The 15,547-nt window shown below is 38.3% G+C and overlaps 3 protein-coding genes across 5 annotated transcripts; all 3 read right to left on the reverse strand.

Moving 5' to 3' along the window:
• Positions 1-451: 451 nt before the first annotated feature.
• Positions 452-6,642, reverse strand: cct8 (chaperonin containing TCP1, subunit 8 (theta)). 2 transcript variants are annotated; one of them, XM_055148802.1, is made up of 16 exons: positions 6,482-6,642; positions 5,847-5,937; positions 5,623-5,702; positions 5,396-5,545; positions 5,138-5,318; positions 4,978-5,039; positions 3,409-3,546; positions 3,142-3,320; positions 2,990-3,056; positions 2,822-2,909; positions 2,632-2,747; positions 2,084-2,155; positions 1,825-1,989; positions 1,629-1,748; positions 1,321-1,452; positions 452-724 (listed from the first exon to the last, which is right to left on the reverse strand). In XM_055148802.1, the coding sequence occupies exons 1-15, from the start codon at positions 6,539-6,541 to the stop codon at positions 1,345-1,347; spliced, it is 1,677 nt and encodes a 558-aa protein (XP_055004777.1). In that variant the 5' UTR covers positions 6,542-6,642; the 3' UTR covers positions 452-724; positions 1,321-1,344. The 2 variants fall into 2 exon arrangements, with proteins under 2 accessions (XP_055004777.1, XP_020778529.1); XM_020922870.2 differs by lacking the exon at positions 1,321-1,452.
• A 1,246-nt stretch (positions 6,643-7,888) lies between these two features.
• On the reverse strand, positions 7,889-11,205 carry LOC110158642 (uncharacterized). 2 transcript variants are annotated; one of them, XM_020923154.2, is made up of 5 exons: positions 11,094-11,205; positions 10,293-10,598; positions 9,722-10,026; positions 9,555-9,650; positions 7,889-8,745 (listed from the first exon to the last, which is right to left on the reverse strand). In XM_020923154.2, exons 2-5 carry the CDS (start codon positions 10,581-10,583, stop codon positions 8,586-8,588), a joined length of 852 nt encoding a protein of 283 aa, XP_020778813.1. In that variant the 5' UTR covers positions 10,584-10,598; positions 11,094-11,205; the 3' UTR covers positions 7,889-8,585. The 2 variants fall into 2 exon arrangements, with proteins under 2 accessions (XP_020778813.1, XP_055004622.1); XM_055148647.1 differs by having other exon boundaries at positions 10,293-10,595; positions 11,094-11,158.
• Positions 11,206-12,769: 1,564 nt separating this feature from the next.
• tmigd1 (transmembrane and immunoglobulin domain containing 1) lies at positions 12,770-14,921 on the reverse strand. Its single transcript, XM_020923073.2, has 5 exons — positions 14,909-14,921; positions 14,543-14,833; positions 13,672-13,959; positions 12,975-13,078; positions 12,770-12,899 (listed from the first exon to the last, which is right to left on the reverse strand). The coding sequence occupies exons 1-5, from the start codon at positions 14,919-14,921 to the stop codon at positions 12,888-12,890; spliced, it is 708 nt and encodes a 235-aa protein (XP_020778732.1). The 3' UTR covers positions 12,770-12,887.
• Positions 14,922-15,547: the final 626 nt, after the last annotated feature.

The raw sequence follows: 15,547 nt of genomic DNA on the forward strand, positions 1-15,547 counted from the left end.
GGCCACACGTCCAATGGGGAAACTTGGCCTTTAAGCTCCCTCTGCCGTTCACTGCTCAATACTGCATCATTTGCTTTGTTTATTAAAACACGCGACAAAATGAATGAAAAAAAAAAAAAGTCAATCCTGTATGCCTATGCACAATGACTGTTACCATTAAATGTGCACCATGCAACAACTGCCTCCATGGAACTTGTCTGTTTTGAAGGAGGCAAGCAGGTGCCCTTGAGGTCACAAATCAAATGTAGATGAACACACAGTAAGATAGTTTAATTCCAGAGATACTGTGGAACCTTTCAATAAAAGCAAAGACATCTCTATGGAAACAAGAAGGCAGAAACCACAAGAAAAGTAACATTCCGCACCAATATGCTGAGGAAAATTGTGTGGATAGCACACTGTCAGCCTGGTGGAAAAAAGGGCAAAATTAACTACACAAACACCTACAATGTGACAGCGCAAATGCCTTTTATTTGGTTTAAGAACATAAAATGCAAAAGAGCCATCAGTACATTTGTTTCTTTGTGACAAACGTCTTTGTCAATCAACATGTCATCTACAAAATAAACCAAACAGAGCTTTTAAATAAACATGTAGAAAAGAATGTGGGTGCATGGGAGAAGTGAGGAACATCGGGCGAACCTCATCACATTCAATCATCCTCATCAAAATCCTTCCTGTCCTGGGGTGGTTTGGGACCCCCTGCTGGTTTGGCCATGATGATCTGGGAAAAGAACCACATTTTGTCAAGTTTAAGCTACTGTTCTATCGTTTTAATTGGGTTTGTGATCAAGAGTTCAATGCAACAGAGGCAAAATACACAGGTCAAAGGGATAATCTACTCAACGACTAGGATACTGTGGTTTACGATTGGAAAGAAGGTTGTCTTTACATTATTTAATTACGCAACAGATAACACTATCCTATTTAAGCTCAGTATTATGTCTGATTACACATCAAATATATACCCTTCTCACATAACATAGTATATATTGCTTTTCTTCCTCAAGACTATTGTACCAGGCAGATTAGAGTAGAAGCTAGATTTACCTTCTTCTGGCTGTAAGGAAAATAAGGTCATATTACAAGTCCATGCACCATGCCATCACACCATATCACATTAGTGCTCTTTGAACAGTGGTTTAGTTTTTAAAGAGCAATAAATCACCCGTGACATTCACATTTCAAAGTCGTCTAAGATATTTAACATGTTCAGTTTCACACTAGTGTTAGTAGTGAGTGACAAACTCCATATTCAGTGAGTGAGACTAGCCAGTGAGGAGTTTTTTGTTCAAACCACATGTCCTTTTATGAACCTACTGAAAGAAGGCACTGTAGCGCCCTCTAATGATGAGTGTCAAATTTATCAGGCTCTTCATCCCAGTCATCTTTGTCCCAGTGGCCTCTTTGCTTGGGAGTTTTCGGTCCCCCTGCTGCTTTAGCCATGATGATCTGACAGTATACAGTATACATACAAGCTGGAGTTACCCAACTGAAGGTGATGTAACAGTAACCATTCAGCAAAAGTTTAAATTTTGCAGATTTGCAAAATGTGGGCACATTCTGAGAACACCTAGAAATGGGTAGATAAAAAAATGAACAAACTCATCATAGAAATGTGTACAAACCTGGTCAACTCTTAGTACTGTAATTGCTGCATTTGTGGCCAGTTTAATACCCCAATGTTTTACCAGGAATGGCTCTAGGATTCCGGCTTCAACCATGTCTTTCAAAGAGGGACCGTCTCCCTGAGAATTATAGCATAACCACATTAACTTAAATTCCAATAATTTTAGATGGTAAAACACATTTTATCCTACGAACCTCAATGTCAAAGCCCATGTTTTTGTTCCCCTCGTGATGTGCTGCATACATTTTAGAGATGAGCTCGCTAGCTTTGACACCAGAGTTCTCTGCCAGAGCACGTGGCAATGCCTCAAAGGCTTCAGCAAACTTTTTAATGGCATACTGCTCTAAACCTGGGCATGACTGCAAGAAAGAAAAATATGTATATTTAATAATAAAACAATCACATTTCACATGCAAGTGAAATGCACAAAACAAACACATGCAATTTTGTTACCTCTCCATATGAGGCCAACTGCTTAGCCAGTTCAATTTCTGCAGCTCCTGCACCAGGGAGCAGGCGCTTGTCCTGTGAATACAAATAAATGTCTAAGGCATGGGTCTCCAACCTGTAGCTCAGGAGCTACCAGTAGCTCTCCACCCCCTTCCAAGTAGCTCAAAGGATTTCTGAATTACATGTATTGTCCTGAATAACTCAAATTTGATTTAAAAAATGCCTATTATTGCAAATCCGTGATTCATAAATAAATAATAGTTTATGTTTTATCTAACTGTACCCCATCTTGCCATGGTTCTTATGCATCTTTATGTCCTGTGATCTCTAAAATTAGTAGCTGTCTGGCATTTTTGTTTTGTAAAGGTACCTCACCAGGGGAAAAAGGTTGGAGACCCCTGGTCTGAGGACTGTTACTTGTATACAGAAAAGGAACATTTTCACTGGAATTATAAAACTCAACTGCATGAGCTTTCGATTTATGTTTGGATGTCTGTAGAATGAACAGTATGTCCTTTTGATGAATTAAGAGTCTCTTTCTGGTAACCTACCCGGACCAAAACTTTGAAGGTGTTGACACCATCATCCACAGCCCTCTCAATGTCATCCATCAGGTTGTCAGTGGAGCCTCTGATCACGACTGTTGAAATGGCACCATCTTCCTTTTCTGTATCACAAATGATTTAGGTTCACCTTAAAATAAAATATACATTGCTATATTTAAAGAAAATAATCTCTTACCATGTTTGAAGACCACCACCTGCGTGTCGCCTACCTCCGTAAGGTACACGCTGTCACAGTGGCCCATCTCGTCCGGAGTTGGTGCAGTCTATGGAGGAAAAAAGTGTTTTTTTTTTAAAAACCTGTATGCACATGAATACACCACTTTTCAGATAAAATGAAACTCACCATTTTTGGCAGAGCCACTGCTCCCACAGTCTTGCATAGTCTCCTCAGGTCCCATTTTAAGTTGAGCCTAAAAATATATTGCATTGACATGAGGACACTTTGATACATCTTATATTATTCTAAAGCATCCACATGTTCAGCATTGGTCTCACCTCACAACCATCAGCTTATACTTGTTGGCGTAGTGCAGAGCCATATCAGCCACTTTCCCTCCTGTTACTACCACATTAGCTCCAGCCTCTTTGATGGCCTTCACCTGAGCCTCCATCATGTCCTCCTCTCCCCTACTAAAGTCCATGAGTTCTTTGGCATTATTAATCAGGACTGTTCCCTATTTAGAAAAAAATCCAATATGCTGACAGAATTCACTATACAATATTTTAAGCAGCGCAATAAGAGTACACTAAAATCTTCCCTACCTTGGTTTCTGTGACGGTGCAGTCAAATGGACAAGAGAAAACTGCAATCTTGGCATCTTTAACTGATGTGATGTCTCCTTCTGCTTCCTTCTTGAATACCATGCCATGCAGCATGGAAGATGCAGTCACCCCACATCCCTGACACAAAGCACTGTTAGTAATGCCAAACAGTATATGTTATAAATAGAGCCCGACCGATATATCGGTTGGCCGATGTTAAAAATCTTAGACTCTGTACATTATGTTAATTTAATCCAATTTCCAGACAGATAAATATCCTAATATGTGACTCTGCGTCAGTATTTATCTGCGGAGTCATTTGTCTGTGTGTGTGTGTCCGTATTGTCCCTGAACACACCAGAGTCGCGTCACTCACGTGTGTTTGTTTACATGCGCAGACACAGATCCAAACACTGAGATTATATTCTTTTTACGGACAATCGGTTTGAGTCTGGATTAAAAGGACATTTATTAGTGCAGACTTGTGATGTGAGGAGGAGCCTGTATGAGCGGTGAGTATTGGAAATATGTCAACTTTGAAGCTAGTTTTGGTCATTTGTTATGGGTTAGCTGCTGTAGCTCCCGCACATAAACAGGCTGTTTTCTATTGGTCTATTGTAAAGTGACTACATTGGCTGTATATTTGTTACTGGACCTGCATTGATATGTAAATGAGCTGTGAATAGAGGTGTGAATTATTACATTTGCGCATATAATTAATTATTGCACGTATTTACGGCTAAAGGCTAATAACGCTAGTTTCTTTACTAGTTATGGGTCGGTCGCGAATGAAACGGTTCTTAGAAGCGAACGACGGGAGCCGTATTTTCTCTTCACTCCGCAAGCAGACTCGCGGTAGTTTGACAGCGGCAGCGGCTGAAAACGAAACTTTGTTTTTTTTATCCTATGTACACTCAAATTTCTCAAACAAAAACGAGCATATTTGGCTGTAGTTTAGCATAAAATAAATAAACCAGGACTAAAATTGGGCACGAGATAGAGACCGAGTCCCGACACTCAGTCCTGGTTCAGTTTTGGTTTAGTCCTGTTTTACACGTGGTCTAGATCTGTTTTAGTCCCGGTTTAGTCCTTTTTCAGTCCTGGTTTAGACCTGGTTTAGACCTGGTTCAGTCCTGCTTTAGACGTGCTTTAGACCTGCTTGCAACAAAACAATCTGAAGAGCCGCTTGGGAGCCAAAAGAACCAGCAGCTTTTAGTGAGCCAAGCCAAAAGAGCCGTTTCTCTAAAAAGAACTGGAATACCCATCACTAGTGTCTAGAATGTGATGCAAAAATGCCATTAAGCCAACCTACTGTCTGTAAATATGATGTAAAGAGGCAGAATAACAATAAATGTTGCCTAAATAAACCCAATTTAAAATCCACCAGAGCCAAACCTAAGTTTTTTAAACAATTCAACATTTACAGTGAATTTTTACATCACTAAACATATCGGCGATTATATCGGCTATAGGCAGCTCCAACTCCCATTATATCGGTTTCATATCGGCCACAGCAAAATCCATATAGGTCGGGCTCTAGTTATAAATATAAAAAGACATAAGACTTACCAAGATTTTGCAAACTCTGACATTGTCAACATTAAAATTGCCAGATTCAGGGAAGATAGAAACTGTATAATGGAGAAGAAAATATAAAATAAGTCATTACCACGTACCAAAACTACTTTTTTTTTTTTTTTAAATGCCTATGATTTAGTGGGAAACTCACCACAGGCCTGAGCAATGAGGTTGGCAAGGAAGTCTTCATTGCCGTACTGTTTGCTCATAACCGCTGGACGAATAAGAGAAGTGGTCTCTTTAATGTCATGGAGGTTTGTTGCAGAAGAACAAACGCAGTCAGGGAGGATCTCCAGAGCCTTCTTACACGCCTTTTCATAACCCTCAATCACCTAAAACAAATATTAACAGATTGCCATTGCATCTGTGTGGAGCAATTATATGGGTCTTTTATCAAGTTGCATTATACCTCAGAAACGGAGAGGCCCATCCTGAGGAGTTCCTCTGCCAATTCTAGGAGAGCTCCAGCAAAAACCAAGACAAAGTTGGTTCCATCACCCACTTCCTGCTCCTGCATGTGAGAGGCCATTACAACCATCTTTGCTGCTGGGTGTTGCACCTGAACAAGAAAAACAGTTAAATTATTATTATTTTTTAAATGCAACCAGATTGCTACCAAAACAACCAAAGTCTCACTTCAAGCTCTCTGAGGATTGTTGCAGCATCATTGGTGACAAACAGCTTCTCCACGTGATTAATGACCATTTTGTTCATACCTAAAATTAAATGCAAATAATAATAATAATAAAAAAAAAAAATCATACATTGAACTGAACCCAGCTTTGGAAGTACACAAACATCACAATAAAGTACATCTTTAAAAAAACAATAAACATCCATTTAATAAATAAATGTAGTACCATTTGGCCCATAGGCTGTCCGTGTGGTCTGGGACAGCTCCTTACAGGCTCTGATATTACGAAAAACAGCTTCTTCCAGCCCAGAGTAGTGCTACCAAATGTACAAAAAACAATCACATTAAACGGCATGTCACGTCTCTTTTTACTCTTTGTTGTTGTTATTTTATATATATATATATATATATATATATATATATATATATATATATATATATATATATATGTGTATATATATAATGTGTATATATATAAGTGATGTGAGAGCTACTCTGTCCAAATAGCTTCCGTTGTGGATCAAAAAAATAAAACAAGGCAACGAGTTATAAACGGGAAGCATCCTTTCAGATAGAGCACTGCTGTGTCAGTGGATGCGATAAGGGCGTGCCTTCTTCAAGAAACAAACATTTAAAATACTACAAGTATACCATAGATGGTGTTTATTATTATTACAAAGGTAATATGGTGGAATAAGATGGAAATGCAATCGGCGCTAATTCAGCCTATGTCACGCTGAAGGCCCCGGTTTCTTCTAGAACTCTCCCACATGACAGTGGATGGATGGCAGCTAGCATGCTAACTCAAGCATGGCTTTTTTAGATGCACAAAACATTACAACCACAACACTTTTCGCTCACCTTTGCGCCATCTTTCAACATTTGGGCAAAACCCGGCGCTTTCGGTACGTGAAGAGCCATTTAGTTAAGTTTAGTGGCCCTGTTATCCTGGAGAAGAGAGCCGCGGCGTGGGTTCAGCTCTGGGTACAAAGCCGGAGAGAAGGAGGAGGAGGGCTTTCAGCAAAGCCAAAGCTGCTACGGGTATCGACAATAGACAAAAAGAGCAGGCTCCATTTCTGTAAGTGTAATACTAAAACAGGCCACTATAGGGCGTCATGGGCTAGGCTACAAACCATACTGACATAATTACCTCCGCCAAGGAGGTTATGTTTTTGCCGGCGTTTGTCTGTTTGTTTGTTTGTTTGTCTGTCTGTTAGCAACATAACTCAAAAAGTTATGGACCGATTTTGATGAAATTTTCAGGATTTGTTGGAAATGTGAAAAGGAAGAACTGATTTCATTTTGGGGGTGATTCGGAAGAAATCCTGGATTCTGGATCACTTTGAAATTTTAGTTAACATTGTGGTAAATGGGGCCAAAAAATTTGTTTCTCAATATCTCGGTTAATTACTGACCAAACCCCATGACACTTGACTCAGGGATGGACAATGGGATCCTCTTTCATATTCCAAAGGCTGATCCGGATCTGATCCAGAAGACTGATTTTATCGCAATGTATATAAAAAATGGGGGTAGTCCTTGGCGGAGGTCTGCGCTCTCTGAGTGCTTTTCTAGTTATTCTTATTTTGTTTCTTTATGGTTAACATGATTATTCTCTTAAAATAATTTGATCTATTTATTCTTCTTTCAATTACTTATTGCAAATGTTAGTCAAATTAAGTAATGTTTATTTTTTGTATTATTTTGTGGTCTGTGACTCCTTATTTAAGGTGCACAATGGGAGTGGAGGCAAACAGTTTTTTGACCTCCGGTTACCTACCTGTTAAAGTTCCTTTTGTATGTTTTGTATGTCCTCAATTATGTGAACACTCATTAAAGTTTTTAACTGCACTTGGATAGCTCTTTTTGGATTCTTTCACTTTTGAAGCATTTTAAAAGGTGGAACAAGGTGCGCAAAATGTCAATCTGGCTTCACAAATGTTTGGACCTTACAAACTGTATAAAAAATGAATTAAAAAAAAAGATGTGTGTATATATATATACACACACACACACATTATATATAGAAATATAAATATATATATATATACACACACACACATATATAATATATATATATATATACACACACACACACATATATAGTCTATGGCTGGAACAGGTTCTTATACTGATACTGATATCTACTGCACCTTTTTTAGTTTTTTACAATATAGAAAACCCCATGTCTCCTTCTGGCCAAACAAGTATTTTTCCCATTAGATATAAATAAGTAATTCTGATTGAGGACCAAAGAACTCAATTCAATGTTTAAAAAAAATATATATATATATATTTTTTTTTTAACAAAACACATTTTTTCACATTATTTAGTCATAACCAAAATATTGTAATGCAAAGGTCTGGTACCAATATAAAAAAAATAAAGTCTTTGTAGCATAAATCAGCCAAATGTTGCTCTCAATGCAGTCTTTTGACAATTTGTGTATATCATTACATATATTTTAATGCAAAATAAAGTAATAAAGTAATGAAGTATAAAAACAAATATAACAGTTGCATAAAAATCCTCTTTCACAAAAAACAGAAAATATTTTGGCATATCCAACTATATTTGAGGAGATATGATCAAAATTAGTCATATTATTGCATATAATGTGGATGAAGTATTAGTAGTGTATGTGTATATTTTGGTCTTGTGCAGGGTTATGCAGTATAGTGAAAGACTAAATAAAAAAGTATTAGTATTTTTAAATGTAACACAGACATGTGATTGTAGCAGCTACAGCTTTAGACAACACAAAAATATCTATTTGGTAGCCAATTTTTACAGTTTTTAACTATCCCGAGATATGTAAACACAAAATATATGGACTATACTGGCTGAATAAAGCTAAGGCAAAACAAATAAAATGCCCTATTACAGTCTCCACCTTCTAAGTACTAACATAAACTCCATAGAAACAGATACAAAGGTCCCATTTGAAACACACATGAGTGTTTGTTAATTAGGTTTACATATAGTGTTCACAGCGGTCTGTGCCCAGTCTCCCAAAGTGTTTGAGACGTTAGCGGCTCGACGTGTGAGGTTTGAACGACAAAGTTTACCACTAGGGTCCAACTTTCTCATCATAGCTCCTCCACAATGCTCCCTTGAAAGAGTTCTGAAAAAGAAAAGTTATCCATGAATTAAAAGTGCATCAGTAGTGTAAAGTTACTGATGGCATAGGAGGGCATATTGGGCACACAAACAGTGGGCACAGTGATCAGAACATGAGCAACACTGACAGGAAGTGGAAGTGCAAGTTATTTACTGGTCATAACGGGTCAGTAGCTCATCCATTAGTTCATGCATCACAATACATTACGGGAAAATATGTCATGCAATGTTATGTAACATGCTGCCATTTTTAGTTTCTTTGGAGTAATATTGCTAAGAATTAATTACCTTCTCCTGCCCGTTAATCCATAATAGAATAGCGGAACCGTCTGTTTTAGGGAAACACATTCTTGGGGTTAAAATTTGGTGGCTAACTGTGACAGCAAGCACAACAGTGGTGCTTTTGTGACGCCAATAAGAAAAGGTCAGTTTGGATACGTTTTCAAATTTTCACATCTAAACAGGACATGATGACAGAACTTCCCTTTACTGCTCATTGGCATATTTGTCATATCATGAGGCCCCTTTCCAGACTGTATACCCTCTCTCCCCCTTCACTGAATACCAGAAACAGACCCAGTTTGAAACTGAGGCGGGAAGAATGTGGAGGAGGGGGAGCCATGGGCCCATAGCCTGCTCAACAGAACTGGGACTCTTCGAACGGGTCACAGGGGATTAAAGCCATGTGCTTGTCTTTAGAGCATATACAGTCAATTCAACATACTTGCTACTAGTGTGTATTTTTCACAGATACACCGACCAGTATAACTGATATGCTTTCAAAAATACGCAACAGTGTTCAAAGGTTCTTACTTGTCATCTCTGCCGATAAGCTCATCAAAAGCCCTGGACAGATGTTTAAGTCTCCTTAGTCCACTAGAGACTGACTCAAGATCTTTGTCAAACATACTGTAGAAGCAGAAAGAGTTTGTGAGTGCTCAAGTATTCAACCATTTAATACAACCATAGTTAAGTCTTACATCCTCTGGTTCTGTGTGTTGGGAGATGCAAATGGGCTTCGCAGGGCAGCCATGCGGACCAGCTGCCTTCGGCCTCTTCCAGTCTTCACACCACGAACACTCGCTTCTGGGGTCTTTCGTGCTCTGGATCCAGGAGTGCGTCCAGGTGTAGTGGCTCTCGGTGTACGCCTGGGGGTTGTGGCTCTGCGTGGGGTATGTTTTGGGGTGCGAGAGATTGAATTGCTTCGTTCATCGTCTTCACAAATGCGTCCTGGAGTTGCAACTAAACAGTCCTCACGAGAAAACTCCCTTGTTCTCTGGAATTTCTGTGGGTTGTACAACATTATTTATAATGCTTGCGACTTATAATGCTATGTCACATTTTAACATGTATGTTCCAATAATTAATTTAGGTGTCCTTGTCACTTAGGTAATAATAATGCTAACAGATTTGTTTGGGTTTGTGTTGTATACTATTTATGTTGCTAATGTTATTAAAAATATAAAATATTTTAGGTGATTTCAATGCGTGTGTGTTTCTGTTACTTGGTTTTGCGGAGTAGCATTATTGCACAAAATAAACTCTCTATACCTGATAGACTTCTGTGATGGAGTTCCGTGCACTTCTGGTGAACCTTTGGACCTTGCTAGGTTTTGGTTCCTGTTGGAAGTTTTCCCAGGTGGGATTCTCAGGAAGAGAGTTGGCCTGAACAGTGCGCAGTGGGAGACGCTTTCTCAGAGACATCCTCAGACTGTTGAGGGAAGAAGAGGAGCGCTGCTTCTTGAAACGGTCTGGAGCTTCAGGGGAGCTCTCTGCGTCAGATTCATCCAAGGCTGTGTGTGCACGCCAAACACCCACCATTGCTTTGCCCACACCATCCATCCCTGAGGAAGCCTTCTGAAACACAGCGGCACAACTGATCATCTATATCTGTACATAAAAAAACACTGTCTGTGCAAGCTTAAGAGGACTCATCTATAGAAACTAAATTTATATACATGTGAATGAAGAAGAGACAATGGGCACAGCTGGAGCCTGACAATAGTTTCTGTGATCTATTGTCCCTTCTTTAACTTCCACTACCCTCTCAGTAACAACTGAAAGAGCCCGTGATCTACGTAATTATATGCATATAACGTTATGTATGTTACAAATAGCTTGGATTCAGGTAATTACTATAATTCAATTATCATCAAAACACTCTAACATAGTCAGTAGTAGTAACAAGTAATTACCGACAAGCAACAGATAACATGGAGTGCTTAGATCTACATGAATTTACAAAGTTGAGTTAGCAGCATTGGAAAAGTGTTAGCATCCATGGAGATATAAGTTTGAATACCAACGTGCGCCGTCAAAAGAATTAATGTGATTAAAATCAAATTGAATTACCTTAAATCAAATCCTGACGAAACCGCAGCCTCCTTCTATTGCTTTCCTTTCGGTTTGAATTTGGCGGTGGACTGCACACAGAGGACAACACCACACCCTGCACGCCGGCTCACGCACAGCAATGACATGACGTCACCGCGCAACCGCACGCACTGAGCATGCGCATAAGAGAAATTGAAGACGTTCCATGATTAAAATGTAAAAATAAAGCAACGCAATCTGAGCCGTGACAAAACACGCAACAGATACTCTTTATTTAATGTATCCGTGACAAGAACGCGCATATGTACCAGGCCCAAGTCTAGTAATGACCCCACCACAGCTCAGGTATGAAAAAAATAGATGGGGAGGGGACAGGGGGGCTGTTGTACCAAAAAACGGGGATACAATTACATCAGAAAATGTAAATAAAGTAAATCATAAATGTTGAGGACTAAACCGTGAACTGAAGCAAAACATTTATTTATTATGAATCATGTTAAAATCTCATCTTGTCTCGTTCTGGTGGACTCTCGTTTCTCATCTCATTTTGTGGAAACTGGGTCTCGTGCCACCCTATTGCCTGCCTCCAAGTGGTCTTAACTCTTGGGGCGTAGAACATTGACCTTTATGATGGCAATGACAGGGCCACTTCTACATTAAATTAAAGTAAATGTATAACACAATTTTAACAAGCTTTTTATTGTCAAATGTTAAAGTCCATTTGTGGGGAATTTAATGCCATTGGTTTGTAATTAGGCAAGGCAAGTTTATTTGTATAGCACAATTCGTACACAAAGTAATTCAAAGTGCTTTACAGAATAAGAAATACATTAAAATCATAATAAAAACAAATCAAAACATAAATAATCATGAAGATTAAAATTAAAAAAGAGAGACATAAATTGGAGAGAAGAGTGCGGAATGAAAACCTTTCAGTTATATGCACAGTTAAACAGAAATGTTTTGAGTCTGGATTTAAACAGCATCACAGAAGAGTCTGTCTCACATGTTCAGGAAGACTGTTCCAGGTTTTAGCTGCATGAACCTGAAACGCTGACTCCCCTTGTTTAGTTCTGACTCTGGGCACCAGCAGGAGGCCGGTCCCTGAGGTCCTCAGAGTGTGAGATGTTTCATATGACTCTAACATGTCACAGATGTACTTTGGTGCTCGGCCATGGAGAGACTTGTACACAAGCAGAGCTGCTTTAAAGTCTATTCTCTGAGGCACAGGAAGCCAGTGCAGAGACCTGAGCACAGGACTTATGTGCTCGTACTTCCTAGTTCGAGTAAGGACCCGAGCTGCAGCGTTCTGGATGTTCTGCAGCGTCTCACAGCTCGTTTGGAGAGACCAGTGAGCAGACCATTACAGTAGACTAACCTACTGGAGACAAACGCATGGATAAGTTTCTCCAAGTCTGATTTAGACAGTAAACCTTTGATTTTTGCTATGTTTTTTAGATGGTAAAAGGCTGCAGATGTTATTGATTTTATGTGACTGTTAAAGTTCAAGTCTGAGTCCATTATTACCCCTAGATTTCTTGCCTGATTTGAAGGTTTTAGAGCGAGAGACTGGAGGTGACTGCTGACATTGTTTAAATTAATACTTTTATAACAGTACCAGAATACAAAACAACAACAACAACAACAAAAAACATTTAGTTTTTGCTTGCATTGAAAAATAATTATTTGTCCCTATAAATAATAGCAAATGTCATTCTGACAGCTAAATATATGTGGTGTATTATTACATTTTGTCCTATAACTATGTATGAAAGAATCCATATGGTGCATCCTTTCAAACTTGTAAAAAAGTTACTTGCAGCACTGAAAAAAACAGAAAGAAATATTAGTCAGTTGTATGGAGGAAGAACTTAATGTGTGTGTGTTTATAGGTCCTACCTTTACAATTTTCCTCCATCGTGCTGCAACAGCAAGTAATGAAGTGAGACATACCACTACAATCCCTGCGATCATGGGATACAGAGGGAACTTCAAGGTCTTATCTAAAATAGGAATAAGAATGTCAGAGAATGTTCAGATTTGTTGACGTTTTCTGAGAGTACAAAACATCACTTTAGCTAGCAGAGGGCATACAGGATCCTTTTAAATTAAATAAAAAATACTACTAGCTTCGAAGTGGGTTAGCTGCTCTGGTATGAAAGCTTTTTTCCCCCTTTTATTTTGCTCTGGTAAAGGTTCTTTCTCCTGGCTAACCATCTGATGACTATGACATAATGCAATTTGACCAAGACTTCTGAACTCTAAATTTGCACAATTATTTAAATAGAAATGAAAGAAAACTTAACATCACCATGTCCTCCACCTGCTAGTCTAGTCTAGATGTTGTTTCTTTGTCTGTCCATAAAATTACATTAAAATGATCTATCCTAATAGCAAGAGCAGGTGCCGATACCTGATCAAGTTACAGGTCAGATCTGTGGAGACTAAGAATACATGTTTTTTAAAGTATCAACATGTTTAAATGCAAGAGAGATAGAAGAGAGAGAGAAAAGCAGGTGACATCCCTTCTCCAGAAATGTTACTCAGTGCACCGTTGAATACAAACAATGCAAACAAATACAAAGTACAAACTAACCTGTGACATTAACTGTGAACTCTTTGGTCTTGGGCCCATACAAAGGTGAATCTACAATACACTGGTATGTGGCTTCATGCAGGCTCCGTTTTACTTTCTCAGTGGACAGTGTGCTGGACAGTCCATTGTTGGTCAGAGTAAGCTGACTTTCTTTCAAATCCACAGCGGTCTTGTTGAGCATCCAAACCACTGACGACACAGGAGGATTGGCCTCTATGTTGCATTTTAAAATCAGAGTCGCTTCCTCTTCTACAGTGATCTCCTCTAGGTCTGTAAAATCTGGAGGGTCTAGAAAACAAGAAGTTCATTAAACAGGCTGATCTGAAATCTGTAATCCATCAGTTGTTTTGGTCTCATAATCAAAGGTTAAATTCTGCCAAAAATAAAAACTTTGTACAGTTGAAGAAATAATTTACCTTCTTTTGCTATAAATTGATTAATTATATTGAGCCGACATCAAAATCTTCTTGCCTAATCACTATTTAACAAGTGAAATTGTAATAGGTTGATTCGATTGAGTTAGTTGGATATCGGTCAAACAGTCAGTCTTGAACAATATTACTGCTAATGACAGATTTTGCATTTGCCTTGTATATCTTTATGTAAATATTTATTTTTGCATCTTTATGTTGATCAGAGAAAATTGATTTTTCTGTTGACAGAATATCAACGATATCTGGCATTAGGATGATAATAAGGATTAAATAAATCAGAGCTCACGTAAGATTCTTTTGGAAATAAAGTGGAAAGAATATAATGGTAGAAGGTAATAGACTTGCACTAAATAAAGAGGTTACATGTAGATTAGAAAATATTTTGCAGTAAAGTATGAAGATAGAAAACATGTTGCTGTTTTATTTCTAATACTCACATGTGACATTGAGTACAACAGAGACCTTATCCGAGGCGTTACTGCGTAGGTGACAGGTGAAAATGGTCTCCCTGTCTTCCAGAATCACCGGAGAAATGCATACTCTGCTGGTGCCATTTTTATTCTTATCTTTCAGAGAAACCAATTCATTGTTCCTGAGCCAAACCAACTCATTATCATCGCCTGAGGTTATATCTTGTCCTGCATTGCAGGTCAGGGAGACAGTTTGCTCAAGCTCTGTGAGAATATATCCCTCTGAATTGGCACTTGGAATAGACTGAATCGTAACCCCTGTTTAGAAAAGAAATTGAGAATTTTATAATTATTGCAAATGACCATATAGTGAATGGACAACTAATAAAAAACAATGTTTGAGCATACCTGATGTCTGTGTTGCAAAATAGAAAAGACAATTCAAAATCGCAGGAATCAACATAAATGCCATTTTACAGAAGTGGGTTGTCGCTGTATAAAGCTGAAGAAAATAAAGTTAGAAGGTAAAGATTTGAAGATAAAATTGACTGAAAATTAAAAAGACTACAATACTTTTTAGTGGTTCAGCTGTCCTTCTTCAGATGTAAGAATAAGAAAGACAAGACTCCCGTCCTGTTTTTATGGCATTTGAGTAAATAGATTTTTACAGTCTTTCGTCAATGTCTTTCTCATCTTTGTACAGGTGTGTTCCCAGTTTTGTTTTTTATTGGCTTGTCACTTTATGTTGCCATAAAATCTGATGCTCTGGGCACACTAGTCTTTGAGATCAAGGTGTTTCAATCACTGCCAGTGACACTGTGCTTGTGGCACATGTGCATAACTCCAACACTTTGGTTTCCATTTTTCCTTTATTTTAATCCAGTTTGTAAAATGATTCATTTCGCTTAATTTGAATAATTAAGAAAGAGACACAAACAAAATAAAAAGTGTCTACATATTCTTACTACTAAAAGTGTCTACACATTATTACTACATACATACTGCATATACTTTTAGTATTCACTGCCTTTC

Source organism: Boleophthalmus pectinirostris, unplaced genomic scaffold, assembly GCF_026225935.1.
Source record: "Boleophthalmus pectinirostris isolate CB_2022bp ecotype Guang Dong unplaced genomic scaffold, ASM2622593v1 HiC_scaffold_12, whole genome shotgun sequence".
In the NCBI taxonomy this organism is placed as follows: domain Eukaryota; kingdom Metazoa; phylum Chordata; class Actinopteri; order Gobiiformes; family Gobiidae; genus Boleophthalmus; species Boleophthalmus pectinirostris.

Coding starts and splice junctions, on each gene's coding strand:
- cct8 (XM_055148802.1), bottom strand. CDS start 6,541: ATGGCTCTTCACGTACCGAAAGCGCCGGGTTTTGCCCAAATGTTGAAA. Junction 5,546..5,622: donor CAATCCTCAGAGAGCTTGAA/GTGAGACTTTGG, acceptor TTTCTTGTTCAG/GTGCAACACCCAGCAGCAAA. Junction 2,156..2,631: donor CCTTCAAAGTTTTGGTCCGG/GTAGGTTACCAG, acceptor TTGTATTCACAG/GACAAGCGCCTGCTCCCTGG.
- LOC110158642 (XM_020923154.2), bottom strand. CDS start 10,583: ATGGATGGTGTGGGCAAAGCAATGGTGGGTGTTTGGCGTGCACACACA. Junction 10,027..10,292: donor CCATCACAGAAGTCTATCAG/GTATAGAGAGTT, acceptor TACAACCCACAG/AAATTCCAGAGAACAAGGGA. Junction 9,651..9,721: donor AACACACAGAACCAGAGGAT/GTAAGACTTAAC, acceptor CTGCTTCTACAG/TATGTTTGACAAAGATCTTG.
- tmigd1 (XM_020923073.2), bottom strand. Junction 13,960..14,542: donor TGTTGTACTCAATGTCACAT/GTGAGTATTAGA, acceptor CTTGTTTTCTAG/ACCCTCCAGATTTTACAGAC. Junction 13,079..13,671: donor GTTCACAGTTAATGTCACAG/GTTAGTTTGTAC, acceptor TTCCTATTTTAG/ATAAGACCTTGAAGTTCCCT.